The 20,052-nt window shown below is 41.7% G+C and overlaps 1 protein-coding gene across 1 annotated transcript; it reads right to left on the bottom strand.

The window, feature by feature from the left end:
• Positions 1–451: 451 nt before the first annotated feature.
• mmp28 (matrix metallopeptidase 28) lies at positions 452–19,912 on the bottom strand. The gene is made up of 8 exons (XM_040131177.1): positions 19,662–19,912; positions 17,589–17,665; positions 16,339–16,538; positions 8,432–8,653; positions 7,010–7,255; positions 3,340–3,489; positions 2,793–2,960; positions 452–1,995 (listed from the first exon to the last, which is right to left on the bottom strand). The coding sequence occupies exons 1-8, from the start codon at positions 19,788–19,790 to the stop codon at positions 1,601–1,603; spliced, it is 1,587 nt and encodes a 528-aa protein (XP_039987111.1). The 5' UTR covers positions 19,791–19,912; the 3' UTR covers positions 452–1,600.
• Between the last annotated feature and the right edge of the window lie 140 nt (positions 19,913–20,052).

Below are 20,052 nucleotides of genomic sequence, written 5' to 3'. Positions count from 1 at the left end.
TAAGGTGTCTCAAACAGCCCAAATGTGTCCTCAGCCTGAGACCTCAGACATGATAATTAAGACCACAGTAAACTGATGGGTTCAGCAGACAGATTAATTTAAGTGAAAACTTAAAAAGTACATAATGTATTGGATTGATCGGTTACAACAGATGGTCGTCAAACTCACGACATTTTACACAGTGCACGTAATCATTGTAGTGATTATAGGTGTTTAGAGACAAGTATGATAAAAGATAATATTGTATTAGGTGAGGAAATTTGATCAAATGCATATGATTCTGGGTTATACAGTATGAGCTGCTCACTGGTCAGCAGGAAAATTAATTTGTTTAACCGTTTACTGTTGATGAGTGTTACCGGAAAAAAGCAAGTATGCTTAGTTATGAAGCATCAACTATGAGACACTTCAGGGTCTAAACTGTTCATTGATGCAGAGAAATGTCTTAACGCTTAGTATTAAAAGACAGTTGAACAAAACCGTCTTCTGATTTCGTCGAATTATAAAGGCTAACCATGTGTTCTGACTGTGATGTTTCCAAATGACAAAAGGTTTTACCGCTCAGTACTAATGTAATACCATTGCCAAAATTCATTAGCAGTGGGATCAGTGTACTGTATAGTGGGCTAAATAATCTCTGACCTACATATGCACTGACAGACTACCGCTCTTCCTGCAGTGATGTAACAATCATACACCAAAAGATAATATTTTGATAGGATGAAAAGGACAGAAGTGAATGCTGGCTGTTTCTCACATGCATTATCAGTCTGCTGCTGCTCAGCCTTCAACCCCAAACCACACAGAATTTCATCTTTGGTTGAATGTGGAAACATTCATGTTTATAGCAGAATCATTTTTTCTCCACAGCTGTTTCTTAATATGCATCGCACTGTTGATGCAGCTGTCAGCCTTATGATAGCTTCCGCCATCCATCTGCCATCATAGTTGACGACTCACCTACCTGTACTGCTATCCTACACTTTATATACACACTTCATTATGTACTCGTCATATTGTCCAAACAGTTGGACCTCAGTGGGCGTCACTGATAAAGATTAGGCCATCTACCATAGCAAGCAATTAGGAGGGAAGCACACAATCACAGGCCAAAGTAAGTAACGGTTATTTATACAATCTCTTACATATGTTAATGATACTCCGGACGAGATGATAAAAGCGCAGGTCTTTTGGTTTCTCTGTCAGTGTGCAATAACTACAAGAGGAAAAAGTATGGTTTTAAAAGCACAGTTCAAACTGCTGTGTAATATTGTCCCCACCTAAAAACAGTTCTTGGTCCCCTCACTTTAGAGTGCACGGCCCTACTATTGTGTAAACTGTATTAAAAAGGGTATAATTGCACATCAATATACAGTAATATTATTGCTCTGCAGTATAAATACTGTATTTGCTTCCAAATGTACAAACCAAGTTGGCTTGTATCTGTAATTCCCTACATGGTATAAGTATTTTGATCCAGGCTCCTTTGGCAACATATAAACTCAATGTGGGTTTAGGCTATAAAAAAAAAAAAAAAGTTGTATTACAGTATACATCAACAAATTGCACTTTATGTCAAGCTTACAGCTCCATCTGCTGGTCAAAGAATGTTGTTGCTCTGAGGAGTGTCGCTGCAACCAGTCCAGCTCAGATCCTTAGCCCACTGTCCCTCTCTGGTGACTCGCACCTTGACTGGGTCAAAACTCCAGAAGCGGTGTTCTCTAAACAGGTAGAGGCGTCCGCCGGGACGGGTCAGCGCCCCATTGGTCCCCTGTGGCACCCCGGTCCAGTCTGTCAGCCTGCGGGGGTAGTAAGGCTCTTGGCGCAGGGTTTTGAGGTTAAGCACAGAGTAGCGGGAGCCCTTGAAGAGGACCATGTGACCCAGAGGTGTGTAAAAGAAGGCGCAGTCAGGGTGGTGAGGTAGCCCCAAGTCACTGCTCTTCCTGGGGAAGCCGGGGTCCAGCACACTGCCCGTGTAGCGCCACATCCGCTTCCCTGCAGAGCAGATCGTGAGAGGAGGAGCATTTACAAAAAGCCAAAACTGAAAGTGGTTGCAGAGTCTACAATTAAACAAACATTACGTCAGACTTGTGGAATCTTTTACAATGCACCCTCACAACATATGGAATAATAAGAGCTCCACAAATTCATCTAGTACCTAACATCTCACATAACACTAACAGCACAAATTCACTCTGCCACTTGCCCTTTTAAGATACTTATACTAAGATATCTATTAAAATATAGAAATATAAGATCTGTTCTTTTAAAGCTAAGAATAACCCTTACAAAAGACAGTTAGTAATTTTATCTTGCGCCCATCCAAAGAACCTTAGAGTGAAGTTCGTTGAGGTTCAGTGTCTTGAGGAAATCCATTTGCTGCTTATGACAGCAAAGTGTCGACAGTGTCTAAGTTCTCAGACAACAAAGAGAAAGGTGAAGATGATTTACGGAGCGTAAAGAATGCCTTAGCAGAGCGTCTGCATTTTACATGAAACTCTTTTGCATCGAGCAGATAATGAATTGAGATAACACCAAGTTTTTTAGCAAGAAAGTTAAATTTGGCAGTAACTTCAAACACGTTATTGGCCTTTAGCACAAAGGTGAAACTATTTAACAACTACAGCTGAGGCTTAAGTGCAGAATAGTGTCTTTATATAGCACATTCCTATTTAAAAGCTACAGTAGAATCTATTTTTGGGCTTTAACAGATGCATGAAGTTAGCCAATAGGTTAGGTGATGTCTTTAAAAGGAAGGGTGAGTCGCATTAATGAGCTCAGTGAAGCAGTACCTTTGAAAAAATACCACTTGGAGTCCAGCGGAGAGAAAGCAGCAGCCTCGATGGCCGGAGGAAGGTCAGACCAGCGCTGACGGAGAGGCAGCGGGCCGCTCACACCACCCTCAGCTGATACTGTCCAGTACACACTGCCCCGAAACACCAGCACGGTGTCATTCACGTCTGGATACACACAAAAAAAGCACAAGGGTAAATATATGTCTACCACATCAAAGAAACTTTATTCTTCATCTTGGCAATAGCATCTTGACAAACTAATCTTAACTTGAGGTCCTTTTGGTAGCTTTTTACAGAGATTTAACCTGCATCTCATGGTATTTATCACCATGCTGTCTTACTAGATTTTCATTTCAATTAATTTTAAAGTTTGACAAAATATCTACCAGTTTTAAAAAGATAAATATGATAACAGGATTCTCTGCTGTTTCTGCAGAATTTTTTTTTTTTTTTCCAGATTTTCTTGAGGGTACACACTAGTGACCACAGCCACGAAGGATGTGGCCGAATATCCTTTTCTGATTATATTGAATTGGGACCTCACCCATAGTGATGGCATCAAAGATGCCCTGGCAGTAGAGAGGCTGGCCTGTGGTCTTCTGCCTGTTGTCAAGCTCTGTGAACTCCCACTCCTGCAGGGTGGCGTGCAAAACCTGGCCTGGCAGCCTCACCGGGCGGTCACCTGATGGCTTACCTGAGGTCAAAAACAAACCAACAAAACAATGAACTAAAAGGCATCAGACAAGGCCATCATCACTGTTATTGGCGAGTGTGTTATTTAAAACCTACAGTAACTGAACAGTGGTCTGAGGACAGACAGTACGTTAGAGACCAGTCTAATTTCTCATGCATGCCAGAAGCAATTAAAGTATTTTCTATATTGGACAGGACGGGAACAAATTGAAAGACAAACAGTGGAGACTTTTCCCAAAGCAGGATTTGGATAATGTTAACATTTAAATTGTCCTTTACAGGATGTGGCTGGGTTGATGTACACTGATGGATGACGACATACTGCACAGGAAGTAAACAAAGGATTCAGAGTGAGCCCACACTGGAACCTTAAACTTACCGAATATTTAGCACCAAAACAGCAGCCCGCTTATTTTTTTGTTTTTTTTTTATTTTGGCCTGTGCAGCCTCAAAGTGCAGACTTCAGGCACATGAGATTAAAAAAAAACAGCCAAAGCAGAAAAAATGGAAAAGCAGAACATACAGAAGTTTAAGATTAAATGATGCCACTTCAGACATGATTACAGCCATTTTGTTTGCAAGGAGCTGAACAAACATTTGTGCAGGAGGTGGATAAAATCAGCACACCCAAGAACAGGAGGAAGACTGCAGGAAAAATAGATATACAGACCACAGTGGATAACACGTGGACAGCTGCACATAGTGTGTGTGAGTAAAGGAGCAGTATTGTCAGATAAGAGTAGGACATCTGACTTCACTCAAACACAAAACCTCCCCCTTCGTTCTCTGTTTACATTCATCAGTGGTGGAAGAGGTACTCAGATCTTGTACTTGGTAAGTAAAAGGATGTGAGTATTATTACCAAAATGCACCTACAGCATTAAAAGTAAAAGTACGAATTTATGCAGTGATGTTTTTCATCCTGTTACGCGTATTATTTTGTTGCATTAACATGTCAGCAGCATTTAAATCGTAAATCTTGGTGGATCAAATTAGTTAGTTAGCAGTTAAAATAAGTTATTTCCTATTTACAGTCTACCATTAGAATTTAGTTAAATATGATTCCTGTTCATTTTCTTTACTGACTTTTCACCAGTGGTGGAAAGTAAGTACCTTTTACTCAAGTAACGTACTTAAATATGCATTTGAGGAACTTGTGCTATAGTTCGTTTTCCCATTTTATGCCACGTTATACTTCTACTCCACTAGAATTCAGAGGAAAGTATTGTACTTTTGTCTCCACTACATTTATTTGACAAGAATAGTTAGAAGATATTTAGATTTTATTTAAGTAACAAAAGAATGATACATTGGTACAGATTAAGCTATGCAACGTTTATACAATTGTTCAAATTAGCTCCAAATCAACCAAATACAAGAGTAAAATGCTACTTAAACACGAATGTATCAGAAATAATAATGAGATTTAACTCTAACATTCACAGGGGCCATTTTTATGCATTGTGTACTTTTACTATTGATTGATCAGTACATTTTGCTATTAATACTTGTGTACTTTTACCTAAGTAACATTTTGAATGCAAGACTTGTCCTTGTAATGGGCTGTTTTTACAGTCTGGTATTGTTACTTTTACTCAAGGATCTGTATACATCCTCCACCACACTATACACTGTGCATACATATTTCTTTCCACTGAGCACATCAGATCCCGGTCCTCTCTGGAGACTGAAATATCACAATGCCAACACCAGGGATGGTTCACGCACACACACATACACACACACACACTGCCTAAAGCTCATATCTTAAGCAGATACAGCGTTTTCACAGCGCCCTGCCGTCCTGTCAGCTGCGGTTCTCGTCCATGTCTGTATCTGCAAGTGTTTGACATTTAGGTGGGAGCAGCTGCAGCCTGCAGAAATTACTGCCACAGGGTGGAAATCAGGTTGATGAAAAGCATGCCGCACTTTGCTAAACTCCACCTGAGCACCAGCTGAAGAATCCTGGATGAACTTTTTGTGAGGCAATAAAAAAAAGTTATCAGAGCGAGCTGTCTTGGATTTTTCCTTTGAGGTCTGATAGGCAAACGTTCCCAGGTTCAGCTTTCAGTGTAAAAGCAAAACACAAACAGCTCAAAGACCGACTAAACCCTAATCGATAACTGTTTTAGTTACTGCTCAGTAGTGTCGGTTGCTTTAATTGCAGTATCTATGGTCACATTATGTAAGCTCTGAGGGGGAAGAGGCTGGCAAATACCATTTAAGGAAGCTGGGGCCAGGATATTCCCAGAGGCAGAGCAGATGGGGCTTCTCAGATATTAAACAGAAAAAAGGCATCTGGATACGGCCTGTCTGCAAGCTTCTGCTGAGCTGAATCTCAAGTTTTGAGTCATGTTATCCAAATGATTGTGAGACATTTCTGAAGCCGTGCAAACATTCCTCGAGAAGGCACCGGCCCTTCGCAGCTGCTTTACTCCTGCGTTTCAGGGTCTAAGCAGGGAAAGTACTTGAGGCATTGTGTCACATCTTGTATATTTAAAGCACCGCACCATCACTGAGGATGTCAGGTGGTTAAGAAGCTACTTTTGGTGCGAACAAGTCAGGATGCCATGTTATTGTGCAACCGCTGCAGTGATATCAGTTTCTTAGCACAAGCAATAGGAGAACTCTGCAGAGTGGCACATGTGGAAACCTGCCTAACACATGCCAGGTGGGACAACTTAAAGTGGCCGCAAAATGTTTTCTGTTCTTTGTCTTTCTGTTCTATAAACGAGGCCAGTCAGTTAATCTTTTTCACAAAGAATCCCATGAATCACATGCGTAGCTGTGAGCTTTATTTCACAAGAACTTTGAATATTGTTGCACAGTTGAATGTGCAGCCAGGAAGATGTCAGCTTTCTGTTTCGAATTGTTTTGGGGTTTTTTTTTGTTTTGTTAAATCCAGGTTTTAATGACCTGTTGGAGCTCTCCACGGGCTTTGCCGTTCTACTTGTTCTCATTCCGTGTTTGCAGCTGTTGGCCCTCAGGGCTGCCTCTCAGGCCTTTTCACAGCTCAGTGCCACGACTCCTGATTTAATGGGCCGCAGAGCAAAAATGACTCTACTTCTGTGTTTCTTCAAAGACAGACTGGCTTCATACCAAGTCAGTAATTGGTTCTATGTATTCCAATAATAGTTCAGTCTAAACTGAAGCCTCGTTTCACCATCTTTAATTAAGCGGCCCGGAGACCAGACAGTGAGACATTTGACATCTGTCCACTTGAGTGTTTTTTTTTTTTTTTCAACCCCTCAGCCTTGAAACCTGAGAAACATATCTTTGTGTGTCCAGTGAAGGTGCTATGTTTAATACTCCCCGTGACCTTGGGACCACACACTTTCCAGTTAACAAAGAAAACAGTTCCCTTGAGTAGCTGTTAAGCTTCAATTCAAATCTGGAAAAGAATTTAAAGTAACACATTAAAGGAACAGTGTGAGTCCAGACAACAGGAGTTTGTAACACTAAACCCACAAACAGGATCCATGGGGTTGAATGGATCACCATAAAAAGCACCGTCCTCTCACCGTACAGCTGCTGCACTGCAAAGATGTCGTCCCAGCTCAGCACCAGGCTGCGGCCGAGTTTCCTGTAGTACGGCGACATTAGAGCGTGACGGACCGGGGAGTGCTCCAGTCCCAGAGTGTGTCCGATCTCGTGGGCAGTCACCATGAACAGGTTGTGTCCTTTGTGTCCGTTCAGTGTCCACCTCTCTGCCATGTCGAAGTGGGCTTCCCCCCGACGAGGCAGGAAAGCGTGAGCCAGAGTTCCCCCTGAGGGTCAGAGCAGAGGAAGTAAGAGGCAATGTGCCGCATAATATCAGAGCAGCTTTTATATTTCAGCGGTCAAAATAAAGGTTTATGTTCACAAATGTCAAGTGATGGCTCGATTCAGAATCCTTAGTTGTACAGTTACACCCTGTTATATTGGTTTTCATTGTTTAGTAATTGGGTAACACTTTATGTTACAGGTCTGTAATTTCTGAATAATGTCCAAATTATTTACCTGGAAAGGTTTGTAGCATAAACTATGCAAAATAGAAACAGTACTCAACAGGTACACTTCCTTAACTGCATAACCTTAGGATTCCTTTAGCGGGTGCACATCAAATCAGCTGAACATTCAAAAATCAGAACCAGACCAAATCAGCATGACTGATATATAAAGCTTAGTGTCGCCAAAAATACTTTGTCTACTTTATTTTCCAATAAAAAATAAAAAAATGTATTTCTAATACATAATAATATACATATTATTTACTCTGATTTAAAATAAGCTTTTCTTTCAGGGAATTCTTATTTTCCCTATAACATTGTTCCTTCCGTGAAACTTTCAACCAACTTTTTATGGAGAATTCAGACCTGTAAAATAAAGTGTTACCAGTATTTGTATTGCTTAAATAACAACTGAATGGAAAACTGATCAGTGAAATCAGCTTATTAGCTGGAACTATTTGTTTGATACACTTTATACTCTTAATCACATACCATAGTTGCAGTGGAGGGAATAAAGAAAGCGTTAATGCTACAGCTAACACAGTGAGTAAAAAACGCATTAAAGTGCTCAGTAAATTTATCAGTGTGAAAAATCCTAAAAATATTTGGCTTTCCTCCATGATGTTTACATATCATATTAAGCCATGTTATGGTCTAATTCAGGTTAGTGCAGAGTGTAATCAAAATTTTACCTTAATCTGATTATTCACAGTAATCAGGTTATTGTTTGTACACAAACAGGAGGACTTTTTAAGCTTTATTTATTCAGGAAGTCTCGGTGGGATTAAGATCTCTTTTGCAAGAGAGACCTGAGAACAAATTACATACACAAGATCACAACTGAGATGAGTCAGTCACACAGCAATCATCACACACACACTAACCCATCCTATGATCAGATGTTGGATGTGATAGACCTGTGACGACTTGAATCAGCATACGGTTGACCCTGACCTGGACCATCAAAGGCGTTGCTGGCCCCATCGTTGTGGTCTCCCTCATAAAATGCCAGCCGGATGTCTGCGGGTCCTTCAGGGGCCTCTTGGAAGACCAGGCCCGACACATTGCTCCACAGCTGGAAAGCTGCACGCACCGCCAGCCGCACCGAGCCCAGAGACAGATGGCGAGGCCAGTTCACTATCTGGTAGGTCAGGTGACGTTTGTACCACTTCTCAGCTGGAGAACCAGAAACAGAGAGAGAGAGAGAGAGAGGAACAGAGATATGAGACATGCAGGTAGGAAGCTCACCATCTTATTCATCACAAAATTAACAGTCAGCGCAACTGCAGAAAAGTTCAAGTGACCAGATATCCAAAAGAAAAACCCTGGCAGTGTTCCTGTGAGCAAGAATATTTCAACTATTCATCTACAAAACATAAGTTGTTGTAAAAAACCAACAAGAATGAGTTTTTCAGTTAATTATTTAAATGATATGCGACATTTTCTTCTCTGCCAGAGAGATGAAAAGTGGACTAAAAATGATAAATAGGTATCAACTAACAAATTCACGAAAAGAAGATTGTAAGAGAAACTGCTACATTGCTGGAAAGTAACTTGACTTGACGACTAAAAAATTAGTGTGTGGGCTCAAATGTGGCTCATTATTTTGCTGGTGCATGTGGATCTGCGACCACTACATTTTCTTTCTCATTGTTTTTTTTCATTTTGAACTGGAATCCCGCAAGTGACACAAGCACATTCATGAGTGAACCAACTTTAATATAATGTAATTTACTTGAGAACAGTTTTAGCTTCCTCCCACATGTCACTGGTCAGAGGACCTAAGGATGCTCACCTGGTTTCACTATCACTGATCGCTGAGCAGCTGAACACAAATAAAACTCAGGACTGCACAACCTAAAAGATCAAGGGTCAAATTTTCTTCAAGTGCATTTTTAATACAAGTGATGAGGGACAAAATCCACAGTCCTTGATCTATCTAACGTTTAGCTGAACATAATATGTGTGAGTTAGCCCATCTTTACAGACCTATTTTCACATTCAGGTTACTGGGAACACCAAATAACTTCGATCAAATACAGTGAGACATTTCCATTTGTTGAAATGAGTAGTGGGTTAAACGATCAGTCAACTGTCAGAAAATTAATACTGATAATCAAATCGGTGTCATTTTCCAAGCAAAAATTCCAAACACTACCCAGTTTCAGCTTCAGCAGTTGTGAGGATTTTCTGCTTTCCTTTGCTTTAGTGTGAGAATAAACGGAATATCTTTGGTCAAAACACAATATTTTAAAGTTTTGGCCTTTGTTGGGTTTTAATGACCGAACAAATTAATGGAGAAAAAATGATGAATGGATGCAGGCCTAATTTGTTTTCATTCAGGTAAACTGGCTGTTCTTTCTGTTTTTATGCTGCCTGGTTTGAATTCAGGCCTAACTTTTACGGTGTTGTCATCATTTGTACAACAATGGCAATAGTATTTGCAAGAGTTCTAATTATTACTACCCACTGGAGTAGCTATGTATCTACAGATATCCCGTGTTCAGCCGCGATGTTATGAAGGGGGGCCTCGTCACATCCAACGGGCCGAGCCAAAATGATAGGATGTTGACCATGTTAGCGGACAGCTGGGTAAACTAACAACCACTCTGAGTGTATGCTTGACCCAAACAGTTTACCACAACAAGTGTGTGTTTTGTTTCTCAGCTTAGACATAATTACAAATGTTGCAAACTTCAGAATCTCACATTTGTTCTGGGATAGAGGGAAGGGGTTTTTTAAATTCAGCCGTTCTTTTAATTTACAAGACTCTAATCTCTTTGTATGTACATAGGATTACACAGTGTAGCAATCTGGGCAAAAAGCAAACACAAACAAGCTCTCAACCATGCAGCACACATCCACAACAAGCAGACAGAGAGGCTGCCTCGCAGGAAACAATCATTAGATAATATGGACCTTTAAGGAGAGGCAGCTGGAGAGGCTGGGGTGCGTAAGAGTGGACAGAGCTGCTGAAAGACATTGAAAACATTTAAAACAAGATGGATTTTAAAACTTTGTGTAGAGTTCACTCTAATAATCATCTATTGTGTATCATCTCTGCAACATTTCTTAGGGTGTTAAAAAAAATTTTCGTATTTTCTGGACTTGTCCTTTAATTTTTCCATATTGGCAAGAGACTGCTACAGAGATAATGAAGATATTTAGAATACAAGTTGATTGCGCTTTTGCTCCATTACATCTGGGCAAAATCCTGAATAAACCTATAGGGCCTTAGCCTTAATACCACATAAAATATAATATAAAAAACCCTTGGAAAATGGACTATATAGAGAGTATGTGCTATATGATGTAACTCATTACATATGCTATTAAAAGAGCCTGTTCTTGTACAAGTATTGTGCTGCCCATGTCAACCCACTCACTATGCTTTGAAACATCAACACACAAAGCAAAAAAAAAAAAAAAGAAAACAGTCTTAAGAGTCCTTCTGACACACAAGACGAAAAGTAAAACAACAGCAGAGCCTCCTTTGAAGAAGTAATAACTCTAAAAAAAAAAAGAGTACTGCACTTTCAAAGTACTTGTACTGGTCAGAGGGTTCAAGAAGGTGAGATACACAAACTGACTGGAAGTAGTACTCATGTAGTTGCACTTGAGATGACTTGCCACATAAATCAAGCACACTTACAGTTGTCAAAATATTTTAAAATGTCGTCGATGTATGTCTGCCCCGACCTGGAGGCAAACGTGAGTGGGAGGTCTGCACACATGCCTGCATTACACACTCCTGCTCAGTGCCATTTTTTGCCCGCTTAAATGATACACAGCAAAGAGTCATGTGAAAGCTGAGAGCGATAAACCAGAGGTATGCACTACATACTTTGAATTACCAACAGACCTCAACAGTACCCAGGAGACAGGGTAATATCGTAATATCTGGAGCCATTAAGACATGGGTTAGGCAATGACATCAGTGTGTGTTTCTGTGTGAATAAACACACAAACAGAATTTGTGCTTCAGCTACAGTTTGAGATTTCTATAGACTTCATATGTAGCATTCTTGTTGCACAGTTTACATAAATATTAAACAGTAAGAGTGGAAGCACCTGGGGCCTCGAACACTATAACTGTATCTGAGGGAATAACAGTCCTATTGATTTACATTCACTCGAGAAAGAAAACAAGACACCCAAAGTAACGATTCAACCTGATGAGTAATGTCAATGTCATTACAATGTGCATTTTCCTGTAAGAGTCTGATTTTGACACACAATTTCTTACTTAATCAGGTTGTCAGTATGTCACTACACTGAGCTCAGTCACACTCCCTTGCTTTCCCAACCCACTTCCATTTTTCATTCCCAGTCGAACTATATGTATGAGGCCTGTTGCCACACGATGTGTGTCAGGCGCCTACTCTCCGTCCCAGACCGCCGCAGAGTAAGAAGTCCCAGAGGACGGCAGGGGAAGCCAGGAAGTCCGATACACAAGGCATTCCACCACTTCCCTTGTGGAAGCAATTAACAAGATGCCCTCTATGGCAGCAGTGTAGGGAGGTTGGGTTATCACAGACATTAGGAAGTGACTGATCATCTGATAGCTAAAGTTATTGTCTGTGGAGGTGCAGGGAGGTTTTGTTTGTGACTGGTGTTGCAGAGGCTGTTTGACACACGCACACGCAAAGATGTCTCTGCCTGCAAAGTCTACATTGTGTGTCAGATTTAAAGATTAATTCACAAAGAGGAAAATAAGGAGAGAAATACCAGCAGATATATAATATGCCATTGATATGGCAGATATGTCATAATTGATTAATTTGTATTTTTGTTATTGATTAATTAATTAGTTATTTGGTCTAAACTCAATCATGAATCATAAATAGAAAATCACGAACAAGGCTATAAGACTGCCGGCAGCGCTGTGACAGTGTAATGTACTGAGCTAAACACTAACGTCAGCATGCTAACATGCTCACAATGAGAAGGTTAACATGCTGATGTTCACCACATGTAATGCGTATCATGTTTACCATCTTAGTTTAGCATGTTAGCATTTGCTTTTTAGCACAAAACATCAAGTACAGCACAGGCTGATGGGAATGTCATTAGTTTGCCAGGTATTTAATTGCAAACTTAAGAACTGGACCAATTAAAGTTTCAACGTGATGATGAGATGAAAAGGTATGGGGGATCACCAAAGTTACAATTCAGCTTGAGGGAAACCTAAAGTTCTGCAACAAATTTCATGACAATCCATCCGAATGGCAAGATATTTCAGTCTGGACCGAAGTGGCGGAGAAACTGACAGACCAACATTGCCATCCCCAGAGCCATGTTGTTACCATGGCTAAAAAAGCCCATCAAAATTTCCGAGAGCCCAAGTTGACATCATCACATTGCTTGTTTTGTCCAGCCAACAGTCTAACACCCAAAGACATTTAATCTAAAAGGATTTGAAACAGAGAAAAGCAGCAATTTGTCACATTTTAGAGGCTGGAACTAAGGAATTCAGTCATTTTTGCCTCGAAATGGAATCAATTATCAAAATAGTGGCCAGTTAGGTTTCCGTCGATGATCTAATCGGCTAATAGTTGCGGCTCTAGTGAGCAAAGCCACTGCACTCCAATTTTTGTGCATGCTTCTGAAATTGTGTAAAATTAAAGTAAATGGAACAATATGTTGTAAAATGGCAATTAGGTGGTTAAAGGTTTCAAGGGATAGGGGGGAGATCCATAAGTGCACACCTCTGAAAAACACACACAGCTATTGCACTTATACCACTTATCTTGGACAAGGGTGGTGGAATGTCAGTTCTGTAAATACCGGGGGGGGCGACCATCAGATGCGACCATAAGTTATGTTCTGTTTTCAGTTTCCATGAAGCTCAGGGGCAGCCATGTTAACACTGAACAAAGCCACATCACACCACAGCTGTGAGTGAAGGCAGCCCGTCAGACTCATCTGCATGTTGCTGTAGCCTGCAGGCTTCATTTGGCAGCCAGTGTCAGCCTTCAAGGACAAACAGCTCAAAAAGTTAAGCATTAAGATTAAGTCACGGATGGCGTGGCTCAGCACAGGTATCCTAATAGTAGAGAAAAGTGGTAAACTCTACGGGTGGCGGGACCAATAACCTGAAGTATCAATACTACTGATAGTAAGTCTTGTGTTGAGTATAAATACTTGAATAAATAGGATTTAAATCCAAAAAATAAACAGTTCTCTCTCTTGTTGGATCACGCTCTGGGCACATGCACACTCTTCTTAGAGTCTTCTTTCCTTGTTGTGTGCATGCACGCAGCCATCATCACATTAGCTCAGAGAGTTCACACATAAAAAAAAAATTTGATATTTACCATTAAAAACTGTCTAACGTGTAATTGAATAATTAAAAGAGTATAGTAAAACCAAAGGCTTAACGTCTAGCTAATGATTGGGTGGTACTGTCAATGTATTCAGTTGAAGAGTTAAGGAATCACCAGAGTTCTTACGAATATCTAATTTCATTGAGTCCGTCCAGTCGCTGTCAAAACATTTCAATCCCAACCACAGATGTGAACTTAATTGCGCTAGTGGAAAAGCATTAGCATACATTGACTAGGAGCCGTGAAGGTCTGTACAAAATCTCTTGCCAGTCCATCTAATAGTTGTTGAGATTTTTCAGCCTGGACCAAAGCGGTGGACCAACCGAACGACACTGCTATTCATAGAACATGGCTAAAAATAACCAAGGCTTTCACATCAAATGTTACTGCAACCAGTGTGCTGAAGATTTAATAGTTAACCACAAAAATGGAGGTTATACTAGCGTTTCACCCAGGCTGACTCTGTTGGACCAAATGTCTGAACCAAACATGAAACTCTTCCAGGAAGCATTCTTCAAGCCTCAGGCGGTTAATTTTTTCTGCTGCTTTCGGAGGACAAAGCAACATGTTTGAGCTCGAGGCGGTGGTTAGACAGCAGTACAACACCACTACCCACCATTAAGTTATGACACTGCTAAATCACATCAGTGAAAATATGAAGCCAGATCTGTAAGAAGTTTGGCCAGAGGGCGTAAAAGTATCTGCCATTAACGCCGCTCTTGGTTTAATAATACTGCCGCCTGTCATGCGAGTCACGTCTGGGACTAAAGTAATGACAGAGAGTTGTTTTCTTACACCAGATCAGGTTGTAATCCTGCCAAACAGTCGGTCACTCAACAGGATATCCACTCATTCAGCCAGTGGAGGATATTTGGCCATTGAGACGGCCAGCCAGCTTGGCAAACAACGTAATTCAGTCAGTCAGTTATGGATGTGTTTACCAGAAGGAACATGTCAGGTACTGACATGAAGAGGCAGCGGCAGACATCGGCCACCACTGCATTCCCTGAACATTAGCCAACCTCGTCAGAGACAGGAAGGAATGTAGTGGCTTCGCAAACCATGTGGCTGGAGGCACAAGTAGAGAGAGGGAGCAAAAAATTCTCCTTCTTCTGGCGCGGTCGCCTGGCTGCTCCTGCTTCTGCTGCTTCTGCTGCCTCTGCTGCTCATTCACAGAGGGGGTGTGAGGAATGAGAGCACCAGAGAAAGGCAGTAAGAACAAAAGACACAAAAAACATAGGGCATAAGAGACATTTACATATAGTGCTAGCAGTCAGCCTCTAAGACTACAGTAGGATGCAAATGGATCCAGATCTACACCAAAAACTAGTCACTTTTTACTTGCCCTGTGGTCTCTCTTTTCACCAGGTTCCGCTGAAATTACTGAAAGTAGTTTTCAGCCACACTAGCGGGGTGGCTCCAAAGATGACAGTGTTGGTCGGTCGGCGGGCCCACCACTTTGGTCCACTGTGTTGAAGTACAGCCTCACAGAGCCGCTAGCACGGCCGGAGACATCTTAGTCGTGTTGAGATACACTGCTAACTAATAGATGAACAGACAAAGAGGGCCAAAAACCTTCCTGGAGGAGGTAATAATCCAATGGAAACTGGGGCCATATGCATTCATCAACCCTGTCTGAGGCCCCCGGCAGAAAAGTTCATCGTGGTTACGAGATTTCGCCCCTTTTAATATCACTCATGCATGTTTATACGAAGGCAGAAATTACACCATCTTTGTAATTCTCAAAGATTTTCTGTAAAGCACCCTAAAATAGGAGGGCAGGACCTTGTGCTCAATTACTTCACAGAGTCTGCAAGAAATTTGGCAGTGCTTCGCTGCACTCTTAACCCCCGTTAAACACTTTAAATCCTGCAGCCTTTAGCCCGTTCAAATTGCAGTGATCTGCTCACCGATGAATGCTCTTATTCCTGTGTTCATTAGATTAGAAAATTAGGATAATCTCCGATAAGAGCCCCCACGATTTTCTAAAGAAATTTAAGGGAACCATTAAACTACATGATCAAAGTGACAGCACAGGTCAAAACATAAACCATCCATAGTATTTGTGGGGACAGAATGTGGAGTTATAGACCATTTAACTCCACTGGGTTAAATGGTGCTTTTGACCCCTCGAACTTTCTCAACCCACAGAGGAGCAGGTAACTCCTAAACTAAAGGAAAAAGATTGAGGTTTAAATTTGGGCCAAGTAAAGAGGACATGAAAGACACACGGACCTGTGTAATTGCAGCTAAAAGCAGGAGTCGTTCAGGCTGACGCGTGCTTCATCAAGACACTCCACTGCGTTAATTACACCCCCGAGCTCTATTTGGTGTTTTAGTTTACGAAGGTGGACACTCCCAGTTGACTGTGGGCTCTTTATGACCACTCCACAACAGCACAGACAAAACCTCCGCTTACAAGGCAACTAATTACATCAGTTTCTTTACACAGGCCTTAGGATGCCATTTACACTCTCACGCACGTACTCGAAAACACAAATATAAACATGGGGTCTAACACATTACACACAATACCTTGTGCAGCAGAACGCCTTCTGCGGCTCTGGGGCCGCCCCGCAGTAGCCCCCTTTCCAGTGAAGAGTGCGTTTACTCTCCGTGCCCAGATCTGCTGGCTGCCCTCATCCGACACCCCACAGCGGGGCTCCGCCATCTGCCTGAGGGTGGCACTGTCAAGTTCGCCTGTCACAGGAAGCCGGGACAACCACTGGAACTCGCTGCAGAGAGAGGAAACATTTGCATGACGCTCTTCCCGAATAGGCATTTGGCTTGTCAATCATGCCAACAATATGTGAATCAAAAGGGATTTAAAACTAACTGGATACTCCCTACCAGGTCTGAGATGCTTGACTTAACAATATGAAGTCTACTGTTTTTCTGAGAAGAGCAATTCAAGATTTACAGTATATTGATGTTTTTGCTCTCAGCCAGCGCCTTAAATCAATGCTATAACAGACACAGAGACTGATAATGGACCTAGAGTTCAGTCAAGTTTAGAAGGTTTAATACAATGCTGCTGAATAAAGTGATTTCATGTTATTTCCTAAATATAATGTGGTGTCATGGAGCCATGTTAGGATTGTCAGGGGTACTGTTTTTCAAAACAAGGAGGAGGAGGAGGAAGAACAGCTCAGGAGGTTCATAATGTCAGGTATTCACAACCACTGATCATTTTAAATTTTGAGAATACAAGCTTAAAACATGTTGAAGCTTATCACAAGTAAAGGTGCATTGTGGCGCAGTGTACATGACTGCAGCCTCTGCCTCCTGACCTTTACTTACCTAAGTTACTGGCCAGAGACAGAAAACATCAGTTGACATCTGAGTGATCTAAATGTGTCCGGTCTAGCTAAATGGATAGATACTAGAGACGAACATTTTGACACATTATACGACTGTCAACCACGCAGTTTAGTGTGAGGTTTCAGCAAGAGCTAAGCTCTTCATTCAGTTTCGATATAGTACAGTCAATATATGGGCCAGAGGGCGAGGTTCTTGGAATTCCTGCATGGTTCAGAGAGGGTTCAGGAGAGGTTTCCCGGTGCAGAGGTGAGGGTGTGTTTAACTGCCCTGCGCTCGCGTTCAGCCCTGAGGCTCGTCCCACACGGAGCTCCACTCTTCCCCCTGATGAAAACACTCAACACAACCAGCCAACTCCAATCAGCAAAGTGTAGAGAGAAACAAACACGTATCACTTTGTTCTAAAATCATATGGCTTTTTTTGAGAAAACACTTGAGCAAAGATGAAGAACAGCTGAGTCACCCACCGGACGGCTGACTGCACCTCCACCGCATTGTGGATGTGGTTTTCCTGATGGAGGTAGCCGTACTTTTCCAGAAAAACCTGCAACCGTCAGTCATACTTGTGACATACTGCATCAGAAATACTCAAAACACACCACATAAATCCACCAGAAAACTCCAGTACAAATCTTTTTCTGATCATCATTGCTTAGTCACATTTTGGATAAAGATCTGTTGATTTTACAAACCAGCAATTTCACAGTTACACAATGCTTCTAATAAAAACACTCTGGTAAATTCCAGAGAGAGAGAGAGAGGCATAACTCCCCGTGAGGAAAAGACCAATTATTACAGTGTAAAGACAATTTTCCGTTTGTACAGTATCTGCTGTAGGTTGCCAAGGAAGACGCATAAATCTGGACCACCCATATGAGGAAGAATCCCTTAGGGGGTCCCTCAAATATCATAGTTATTACATCACAAGAATTTCATGTAAACATGCAAGTGGAGAGTAGTTCTGAAGTCTTAACACCTATAAAATACAGTAAAAAAAATGAACCAACAGGGTACATGACAACAGATGTTGTTGCATTGTGGTTTGAAATTAGTTATGTGGATAGTTTAATGTTATGATCTTTCAGTCGTAGCCCTGTATGTGTATGTGGCAGGTTTCGTGTTCAGACAACAGCAGGCGCAGCAGTGATTACAGTTGTGGTGAAGGTGGCATGGAAATTAAAGTTGAGGAGATGACAGCTTTGCTTCGGCAAACCGGAATATGCAATAAAAATCTCCCTTTGTCCCCTTACAGACCCAGAAATATGCCAGAAAGCTTTGTTTTATGTAGGAACAAGAGTGAAGCTGTGAGAACACATGTAATAGCCTGATGCCACATGGTGTCACAGCTCTGATGAAGAAGATGTGAAGCCTCTGGATGGCCGGCAAAGACAGCTGTCAAACCTAACAAGGGCAGTCCAAACCACGGTGAGGCGATTCCCCAAATCCCAAAACAACCCGGGGAAACAAATAGCTGTCTTTTCTTTCAATAGAGGGCTTGGTCTCTCGAATATGACTATATATAGCAGCAAGGCTGAAATGGTCTAAATATGTCAGTCACATTAACTGTTACTGTAGACAATAAACTAAACACGCAGCGGTTCTCAAGACAGTATTTGCTGCATTTTCTTTTCGTCAGGCTTAGAAATGGATTTTCCTCAGACAGATTCTGACATATTCTTTGATAAAATTAGTTTCACAAACAGACCGAGGGAAAGTACCTCTAATATCTCACCGGTAGCTTTGATTTATTTCTATTTTAAATGGCCTTATTGTCATTTTGAAGGGACATAACCTACATTGTTTGGGGTCCCACAGACCCACCTTATTCTCACAAATAGAAATCACCGTTTTTCTCCTCTAAATATTTTGATGAATTAAAGTGTTGAAGTAGTAACCATTCTCTGTGTCACAAAAAGAGCTTGCACGTTTGATGATGGTGACAAAATACAAAAATAAAGGAACTATTTCATGTTTTATCTTTTATGGGCTAGGCATGAAAAAGTATATAGTCCTTTGGTTCGTCAGAAGTCATGTTATGTTATATGGTGAACTGGTTTATGTTTGTGGTCAACAAGAGCCCGGAGAAGTCTAAATCTCCAATAACAGAACTCGAGACAGGCTGTCACAACCAATTACAGAGATAAAGCATATGAAAGTCCACTGTGATTATGTTTTACAGGTGGGGTCTCAAATCCAGTCAGTTTAAAATTGTTTAGAAGTCTTTCAAAAAGATAAAAAATAAAAACAGGTCATTTAGGCGATAAAAACAATGTTCAGTATGCTTTTTCTAGTTGTTAAAGATCTCCAAGACCCCAAACAAGACATTGAGGCTCATGGTGGCATGAGTACAGCTCAGTTTTTCATTATACAACTGTTTGTTATTTTTTTCATCATAAGCTGCTCACCTTTCCCATATTGCGCTGCCTTGAAGCTAATACATGCTGCTTTAAATTCAGTTATGGATCACACCGCTTCAGTCACCGAGGAAAGTGGCTAATCACACCCCCCCTTTTTTTTTCTCTCTTCTCTTACAGGAGTACCTCAGGGTCCGGGACAAGCGGTGATCCTCCGGCAGTCTGGGCGCTGATGAGGGCAGTCACAGTCAGGATCCAGGTTGCCCTCATGTCCCGTCGGGCTCCACTCCGGTGGTCCGGAGGTCGGCGGCTCATTGCGGGGCAACCACACTATCACCACGCCGCCCCCTGTGCCACGCATTTCTCCGGAGCTCCTAATATTTCTGTCATTGTTTATTGTCCTGGCTGTCAGTGACTGAGAGCATGCTGCTGCTCGCCTAACACCTCCATCCCTGCGACGACTGACGGGACCGATTCAACCACCCGGAGTGCCGGGGAGGGAGGGGGGAGTGCCAGCACCGCCCCCCTGTGTCCGCCTGCACGGCCGCTGAAGGCGAAATGCCAGCAGAGCAAGGCA

Source organism: Xiphias gladius, chromosome 7, assembly GCF_016859285.1.
Source record: "Xiphias gladius isolate SHS-SW01 ecotype Sanya breed wild chromosome 7, ASM1685928v1, whole genome shotgun sequence".
Taxonomy (NCBI): domain Eukaryota; kingdom Metazoa; phylum Chordata; class Actinopteri; order Istiophoriformes; family Xiphiidae; genus Xiphias; species Xiphias gladius.
This window is presented reverse-complemented; position numbering and strand designations above follow the sequence as displayed.